This window comes from Dermacentor variabilis, chromosome 5, assembly GCF_050947875.1.
Source record: "Dermacentor variabilis isolate Ectoservices chromosome 5, ASM5094787v1, whole genome shotgun sequence".
Lineage (NCBI taxonomy): Eukaryota > Metazoa > Arthropoda > Arachnida > Ixodida > Ixodidae > Dermacentor > Dermacentor variabilis.
Window position 1 is genome coordinate 178,191,381 of NC_134572.1, and position 9,575 is coordinate 178,200,955.

The 9,575-nt window shown below is 42.2% G+C and overlaps 1 protein-coding gene across 5 annotated transcripts in view; it reads left to right on the plus strand.

Annotated features, from left to right (window-relative positions):
- The window catches only part of LOC142583364 (AP-3 complex subunit sigma-2-like), a 39,546-nt gene extending 31,616 nt beyond the window's left edge, over positions 1 to 7,930 (plus strand). For 4 of the 5 annotated variants that reach the window (XM_075693792.1, XM_075693794.1, XM_075693795.1 and 1 more), the window contains one exon: positions 2,419 to 7,930. In XM_075693792.1, coding sequence (XP_075549907.1) covers positions 2,419 to 2,538 — 120 coding nt within the window. In that variant the 3' untranslated portion in view covers positions 2,539 to 7,930. Of the gene's footprint in view, positions 1 to 129; positions 198 to 2,418 lie in introns of all 5 variants that reach the window. The other variant, XR_012828607.1, reaches the window with a different exon arrangement.
- The last annotated feature ends 1,645 nt before the right edge of the window (positions 7,931 to 9,575 follow it).

Consider the following 9,575-nt stretch of genomic DNA (forward strand, 5'->3'; position numbering starts at 1 on the left):
AATAGTCTAATGAAGTTTAGATGTCTTTTATTTTGCTTATGTATACCTTAGTCTTTGATGTGACACGTTACGTATAGGGTGGGAATTAGTACAGCAGTCATGGTTACACGATTATATTTCGTTTGATAGTGGACTTGAATTGGAGGTGATACATTATCAAAGCATTACGGATGGGAAAGTCTTTCCAGTTTTGGGCGGTACGTAAGAAATATTGCTCTTTGATGTATTGTTGCACTAGCTTGAAGAAGATAAATGGCGTTTTGATGGCTCCTGCATGATATGCAATTAGCAGAACTAGTGAAATCATTGTTTGGTGCTGAAGAGTAAAAGAACTTGTGAAAAAGGCAGAGACATGCTATGACATGACGTGAGGCAACTGTGGGAAGACAAAAATCAGGGTCAATTGGGACTTTGCCTGTCCTTACTCAAAAATTACATTCTATACCAATCTGAGTGAAGAGCCATTCCGCAACAAGCGTACCAGACTGTCTCCCATTTCTTTCTAAAGAATCGCAATTCATGTTTCACTCTTTCTTTATTGAAGACAGTTCACACAAATTGTCTTGGGAGGCATAGCAAAAGACCCAGCAAGTGCCTGACTAGGCTATGTCACCCAGAACACACATTCAATGACTGTTATCATTATGAGTGTTTCTGCAAATTGTTTTTGTCCAAAAGCAATGTTGCTTGATTTCTGGTCACCATGTTGTTTTTGTGTCGGTGGTGAAAATGCTTGAAAAAGAAGGGGGGGGGGGGGTTCAATTGAATTTTTTGTGCATCATTGCTTTCAAACTTTCCTGAATGATTGTTAGTGTTGCAGGTTGAGATAATGGCAAGTTGTATATATATATATATATATTTTTTTTTTCATTCTTGATGTGTTAACCCTGGCAAAAGAAAGTAAAAAACCAGCAAGTTCTGGAATTTTCAACAGAAAGTTGTGCTATCTGCAGAGTCACTTTTGAGACATCTTCTGCTTAGGAAGGATGCAAATGAGCTGTCTGGAAAATCTCGCTGCTAGGAAAAAAATGTGTGCATTAAAATGCTTGAAGCAGCAGAAAATAGCATAGTGCCTCATCTTTTACTACCAATTGCCTAGTAAGATGGTTTAAGTAGATGTATAAAATGCAGTGTTTTGGTTAGCCAAGAGGCAACATTATTTTTCTTTGAAGTTAAGGTAAGTAGCTTTTCAAGCTAACAGCTTTCTTTGGCTCTCGCGCTGATTTTCATGGCTGGAGGTTGTACCTCCGATACAAAGGCACCAACAAAATGATCATATGCGCTTGCACAACGAAATTATGAGGCACATGTGTTGCCAAATGCACACCGTTGGACTTCTTTGAGATGCGCATGTTGTCTACCTATGCTACCACCACAGATGATCTTGTTAACTTCTTTGTTCTCTGTGAAATCACGCCATGAAACAACAAACACTACCTGGATATCCTCACTGCACACAATGTATGCCACAAAGCACACCATTCCTTCAGTAAAATACAGCTTTTTTGAGGTGTTTGGCTATTTACTTACAGTGGCAATTATCGTCGATAGTTTCTGCAAAAATATTTTTCATTCTAGGCGAGCAAATTATTTTTAAAATGTGCACCCACGCACCTGTCTCGTGCCTCTCTGTAGTTGCATTTCGCGGCATGGTGTGGCTGCAGGCAAGGCTTTTTGCGTTATGTAGGACTGCGGTCAGGTGTGCAAACTTTAGCCAGACACTTTCACCGGATAATGGCAACTTTTTCAGCTGAAGGTGTGTGCTGCCACTCGCTCAATGGCAGTAGTATGGTGCAATAAATCTTCAACATTTGCAAGTGTGTTTCTCTGCACTGCCTGGACATTTGCTCAACTAATGGCGGCAGCGGTCATCGTTCGAGTCAAGACAAAATGTTAGCTGCACATCTTGGGACTTCTCTCTTGTACATCTCTTGTGCATGTTTTCGTCAAAAAGCCCACTCGCAGCGGTGCACTATGGTGTTTCGCTGCTAAGCACGTGGTCGCGGCATCGAATCCCCATCACATTTGGCACTGTTTGGCCACTTCTGGCCCTTGCGTCGATAAACTCCAATCATCATCATCAAATCCCCATCACGGTGACTGCATTTAGATGGGGTCAAAATGCCCTTTTTCTTTTCTGTGCATTGGGGGCATGCTAAAGATCCCCAGGGGGTCAGAATTAATCCAGAGTTTCCCACTACAGTGTACCTCATAATCAAATCATCGTTTTGATTCGTAAAACACCAGAATTTACTTTTTTAGACCACAGCTCTTAGGTGCCATTTTCTGCTGCTAGCATCAACGGTGGTGGTAGTGTAAACGAGCGAATGAGCATAGCAAAGGATGAAAGAGCAAACATGGAATAAATGTTGTGATGCTGAATGTCTCTACATAAAAGATTTTCTTTTGTTGTTTCAGGGTGGTATCGCTAAAAACACTGCCAAGGCCATCACAGCTGTCAAGAACGTCAACCTGTCGCGGCACATCAAGGACATAAAGCTGCCCGATTTTGCAACTCTCAGTCATGTAAAGCTTTAAGGGCCCTTGGCATGCGGTGCATTTGTTTTGCATGCCAACATTATGCCACTGCACGTGCTTGTGTTTGCATGCCGACGTTACGCCAATTTTCTTACGCCTTCCAGCTTTTTTATTGCTAAAATTGTGTACTCGTAGATAATGTGTCCACCTTTGGTGGATGGTGTTATTGTCAGTACTTAATGCCATTGGTCATGGTATACGTGATGAAACTTGCTACCTTGCCATGAGGCATAAGTGCTAAAATTTGTGAGATTTCTTTTGTCTAGTTACTTGACTAAGTATTCAGGTCGTCTAGCACCATTTTTTTAGCAAGTAGTTCCCACTGTATTGAGTGAACAACGCCAGCAACCATAAGCTTTGGCTAGAAACTTTTACTAATACTTCAACAAAACATATTGACTTTCACAGATACACTGCTTTAACAACTACAAGAGCTGTGCCTGGGCTTCTTGCCCTTCTGATGTAAAAACAAGCTGCTAATGGTCTCTGTTACCATGAAAAAAAAAAGTGAAATACTGTTTGCAGCATTTCCAGGTATTCAAAAGTGCAAATGCTTCTCCTAACTCACCTCGTACATGCCAACAGGCCTTTTCTTGAGACTGTTTCTTGATTACAGTGAGTGCAGAACGCCGCTTCCCTTCAGATAAAGTACATACTGCAGCCAATTTTCTTCACATATTTTATTCAATTACCATAAGGGTTCAGGTGAGCACTGCATAGAGGAGTTAAAACACACTACAGAATGATTCTCACATGCAAATGTGTAGACTTTGAACAGTATGAGCATTTCAAGTGCGAAGGACGTTCTGAAAGCAAGTTTAGTAATTAATTTCCACATGGAAACTTCATTACCAAAAAAAAAAATATACACCATGGCATCGGGAACTAAATACCCTGCACTCTTTTTCCACATAGTCACCACTGACATTGAGACATTTGTTGTAGTGTGCAACCAGTTTGAAGAAACCACTCTGGTAAAACTCTGTGCCCTGTGATTCAAGGAATTGTCGCACAGCCTGCTCCACCTCAGCATTGTTTAAGAAATGACGTCGCCAGAGCGCGGCTTTCAATGCTGGGAATAGGTGGTCATTTATAGCCAATAACAGTGTGCACTTCCATTGGTGACCACATTGTCAACGCACATCTGTCTGCCATCGCGATCTGTACTCGAATACCCTCGGGCATGCCAGTCTGCTGCTACTCTCTCTTCTTTGGTGCTTTGCGCATGCCTCAATTTTCCTCCACTGACCCTCCTTCAGTCACCAGCAACAGGTGTGCATTCTTATGGCGATTGCTTGGTGTACTGCCTTCTCTTTAAAAAAAAAGGACAAAACTTATTTTCGGAACATCCCTCATAGTGCTGGCGTAAAGTAAAAATGAAAATGTGACACAAGCACAAAAAATGCCAACACAGAACTTGGAGCAAGAGTGTTGATAGAGGTAATCAAAAGGCAGATGAATGTGCTGGCACTGAGGCATTGGCTAGAGACTGTAAATCAAATTGCAGAGCAGTTTGTGCGCTTCTGCATCCCTGCACAGCACGGGGCTTGACTTACAGCTGTGAAAGGTTCATCTGACAGGTTATACAGTAGACTCTCATTGCAACGGATCTTTATAAACTGACGAAAGTGTTCATTTTCTCCGAAGTCCATAATATCCAAAGCGTCTCACTTCCAAAACTTTGGTCTCGATTGCAACATTATTGCAAAGAGTGAGTGACAAACGATAGCCCGAAATGCAAAGCCTTGATTGCGATAGCAAATTAGTAGACTGCTATGCAAAGTAAGTATAGTAGTTTTGTCGGCCGTATAAGGCATAAAAATAAGCTTACAAACTAAATTAACAAGCGCGGTGTCATGTGCGCACAGGTAAACACAAATACATCTCGCCCGATGACTGAAAAGTTGCTGTCAACACAGAGTGAGGAAGCATGGCTGCAGCAGTGAGCGAATTGACCTTTGTTCTGTCTCTCACTTCAATGTGAACTAAATGTCGAAAGTACAGAGCATATGAAGCTACCAGCAATTGGTGCACTTGGTCCACATTGCAGATCGCTTTCAAGATACGGTGCCCGCGCGACCGCGCCGTAAGCAGCAGCCACCAGAGTAGAAGCCACCCTCCCCGTGCCTCGCACGCATGAAAGGAGACGGCGCGCTTCTGCCCCGCCTTTCTTCCTCAGGCATGTAGCTGACCCTCGCAAATCAGTTGTCAGCCCGTGTCGACAGGGCAAAAGTATGTTTTATACGCCTGATTTTCAAAAAGAAATTGCTGCTAATTTCATCTAATTTAGCCGATAGTTTGTTGTAGCACAGTCCTTTAAAAGTGAACTTCATTGCATTAATAAAATAAGTAGAACAAACTACAGCTGAAATATTGCCCGTTATATCTGAAAGTCTATTGGGAATTGGTCCGTTTTAATGAGTGTAGACTGTATATTTATTCACGCCCTCAGTCCATGTCGTCGGTACACATCTTGGCACAGAGTAGCAGGCTGGAGGAGTCAACCTCAGGTTGACCTCTCTGCTATATTTTTAATAAACTTCTCTCTGTCCAAGAGTACCTGGTTACAGAATCTTGGCCCAGTAATTGCAACAGAACATGTTAATGAGTATCAACCACATCAGCTGAGAGTCGCGCGCTTCTTTATAGTCAAGGTAGAGTGTTGAACAAAGGAATCAGGATAAGGGACTAAGTGACATCAGGGATGCGTTGAACGTAAACTTCCGCATGATGGGGTTATGTTTTTTTCCTATGACTCCTCTAATAGTAGGATGATCGATGGCGCTAACCAATAGTTCTTGATTACCACCAAAATTTGCAAACTGTGCCTTGGGAGTGCTGGGTAAAGACAACCTCTTTCCATTGCCTGGCTTACTCGCCTGCTAGGTTTGCCCCAAGGGTTGCCGCATGGCCAGCAACTACACTGAGACGTGGTATAGCCTCCAAGATGGGCACCCACCATTTGACTAACTCGTATCTGTTCACTCTCACGAGGTGTTGCTGCAGCCATGGCAGATTCTGGTTAGAATGTCTCAATGTGCTTTCTTACCCCTGTGCTTTATTTGGGCGAAGCAGAGGATCGGTGTACCACAGGTGATGTTCCTGGCCAATTTACAGCCTCGAACGGCACAGACAATCTCGGAGACAATGTTGCACATGAGCTCTCTCCATTTTCTACTTTGTTGTGGTAGCACATGCAACATATCTTACGAGTGTGCATAGCAAGCAGTAGAAAAATACCATGTGTGCTGCCTGTATCTTAACCTGATGACATTAACCTAGAAGCTAGAAATAGAAAAGAATTTCTTTTAGTACATTATAGCCAAAGACAGGGACCTGCCATGGTGGCTGAATGGCTATGGCGTTGTGCTGCTAAGCAGGAGGGTGGGAGAACAAATCCTGGCCGTGGCGGCCTCATTTTGATGGGGGCAAAATGCAAAAATGCCTTTGTACCGTGCATTGGGTGCACGTTAAAGAGCTCCAAGTGGTGAAAATTCTCTGCTATGGTGTGCCTCCCCCACTATGGTGTGCCTCATGATCAGATCGTGGTTTGCACACATAGAACCGCAGAATTTAATTTTCTGGGGAGAGTGGAGAATGTACTGGGATATCAGTGGCACTGCAAGGGTCAAGGCCAAATTGATCTCGGGACATCGCAATTTTCATTTTAACTTTGCTTTGTTTGTACTGATAGTATATTACTTGATTTCATATCTCTTGTTTGTTTTCTTTTTCATACGTGTCATAACAAATTCCACAGGCATGAGATTCTTTCTTGACAAGTTGTTTGTGAAAGACTACATACTCATCTTGGAGCTGGTTGGCATGTTATTGAAGTGCAAATTAGCAACACACTGAAGTATACAGACACAACAGTGCCTAACAGCCACTCCTGTCAAAATCATGTCTTGGCAGGAATGTGTGGGAAACATGAACCAAACCTTTTGTTTAGCTAACTACCCCACCTATCGGGAAAATTTCTCTTACCGGCATGCTAATATTTTCACTGCTGTTTGATATCATAGTTTTCTTGGGAAACATTCTTGGAATGCTCAAATTATGTACTAGATGGATGGGCTATGCGGAGTGAATTAATTACGATGACAGTTCATGCTCAAGATACGATTGCCCTAGGCTAGCGGTCTGCCATAACGCAGCGCCAACATTCTGAGCAGTTTACCTCACAAGACCCAAATGCAATATATTCTATCTTTCTAACATGAACTTGAAAGAGCTTCGTGCGCTTGTTCTCAGTGGGAGGCACGTCCAACCTAGCAAGGACACGAGCTCACAGCAAACATTAGGATTTTGCAGCATATGTTTGTGTGCTTGTTGATGATGCTGTGATTATTGACAGACAGTGCAGATAATGCCAGATATCCGCTTGCATGTGGCTGTTAAGATATGACCTGTGTACTTGCGGTGACTTAAGCTGCATTACTTCATAGTATTTTCACATGTTGTTCAAGCATAATATTGTCATCCATTTGGGTATTGCCACATGCTGGACTTTTTGTTGTTGACATGTAAAGACCAAGCTAGTTGGCTTGGTCTAGTTGGACTCTTAAACATTGTGCACACTTTAGAATGTAATTTTACCAAAGGCAAACATTATAAGTTGTGCGCATTTCCGTGCTTGAGCACAAACATGAATCAGTGGGAAAATGCCGTGCTTGCAGTGCTAAATGAGACAGAAGCTAGCATAATTGAGGACAGTTTCTTAGTTGAATTTCAATATAATCAACATGGATATAACAAATTATTGAATATAATGCAGTAAATAAACTATTTTTATAGAAATGCTTCTTACAAATATCGGATATAATGAAGGTATTTTTGTCAGATGCAACTTCGTTATAACGAGGTCCAGCTCTATTGCAGGACTGTGCCCTAAATCGTCTGCAGCTAAAAAATGCATATGAGCACATAAGAAGCTTATGCTGTTGATAAAGCTCATGCCGAGCGAATGTTTCATCAGTTTTGTTGTCATCATCAGACACTGTCAGCACACAACGTCTACATATAGAAGTGATTGGTCAGCAGGCCACACAATACAAAGTGAGTGTGAAGAAAATATTTTATTGTGTGCAATTGTAACACTGCTTGATTACTTATAACTTACCGCCATGACGTATCTGGAGTGTTCCCATGTTCCTATGCCAAAGAGCGTACTAAGTCACAAAATACTGTGGTTCTTGTGTTGTCAACATGTTAGTACCTGCTAATAATATTTTTACTTATTGAGAATACTCTTTGCATAATTTGCTCAATAACCACATTAAAGGAAGAGGTTTACTTGTTTTTCTCAATTGTATGGAAGATGTATTTTTGAAGTGCTGTTTATTTACACTTCTTGATATTCTAAATAAAGCCATCCTTTCTTATTAACAAATTGTGTAGTATGTCACTATGCCAACACAACATGCACACTATTTATTTATTACGTCAAGGTTCCCATCCAAGGAACTTTACATGAGGGGTGGGCATAAAAATAACGAATATCGATGGAAGTTGTGGTCATGATGGAGATGCGTCTGCTTCCTCGATAGCAGTTTTGAAGCACAGAAGATTGCGGATGATTGCTAGTTCATTCGGAAAGTCATTCCAGTCTCAGGCGCAGTGACTTAGGGGGTATTCTGCAAGTCACCACCTAGTGCACATATCCACTTCGTCTGCTGCTGAAGTTCTGATTGGCTGGGCTGGGGTACGTGTCAGAAGGAGGCAGGCGGCGCCCCCAGCCAATCAGCATTTCAGCAGCAGACGAAATGGACATGCACACTAAGTGGGCATTTACAGACTATCCCCCTTGATGCTTGCAGTGTGCCTTCAGCGATGTGCGATAAATACAGTGCAGTCCACTTCTAATGTTATTCACAGAACTTGGAAGCCCAATCATTACATAACCAATTATGACATTCTGAACTAACCTCAAATCTGCCAGCCAGAAATAATTCAGCACTCGTAAGCATGACATGGCGTTTTCACTGTCATGGTATGATGCAACATCATAACAGCTCCTATAGGACACTTCAGTCCTATATCTGTATGAGCATGTACCTATCTTTCAGCTGTAATGAAACCACATAGTGTATGTTATAGATAACTTGTTATCATGGCCCTAACAACAGCAGCTATGGAAAGTGACGTGCTAGGCATTAAATATTCTAATGTCTTAATATGTGCCTTGTGCTGTAGACAGGGCTTGATGACCCTATAGTGCACTAGATTTGATAATTGGGCTAGCCGGTGTGATATTACGGACTAGCACCACGAAAGGAACACGAGGAGGCTGAAGTGGTCCCGGACGAACATCGGAGGTTTAATGACTTAGATGGTTTACATAAAGGCTGAAGGGAACTCAGATGAACAGAAGGTTTTACGACATAGATGGTTTTGATACAGGCTGAAGTGGACCCAGAAGAACAGCAAGGGTTTAATGATGTGGATGGTTATATACAGGCTGAAGTGGATCCAGATGAACAGCAAGGGTTTAATGACATAGATTGTTTATATACAAGCTGAAGTGGACCCAGATTAGCAGCGAGGGTTTAATGATGTAGGTGATTTATATACAGGACGAAGTGGACCCAGACAAACAATGAGAATTTGATGTAGATGTTTTATGTAGTGGCTGAAGTGAACCCAGATGAACTGGCAGCGGCTGACAAAGCACTTTTTCGGAGTGCCATCGCCAACCGCTGCCGGTAATGTCAGAGCCGAGCAAAGGTTGAAGCCCTCTCTCGTAAGTGAAGGGAAGGCACGGCGCTGGCAATGTTTTTAGAAATCACTCATGAGAGCGCTGTAATCGCGGTGCATTCGGGTGCACAGAGCGCGATGTCATATCATATTTTTTAAACTTCGCGGGCTTTTGTTTTTCCCGAATAAAAGCGGCCACGCTAAGTCTATCTTGTTGGAAGTACCTGGGTTGGGCAATATTTGTGAAGCTCCACAACTTTCCCATTGATGCCTGAACATTTCAAGCTATATTTAGAAAGTTAATTTATCTCGGCTAATTACTAAAAAAAGTATGAGGAAGA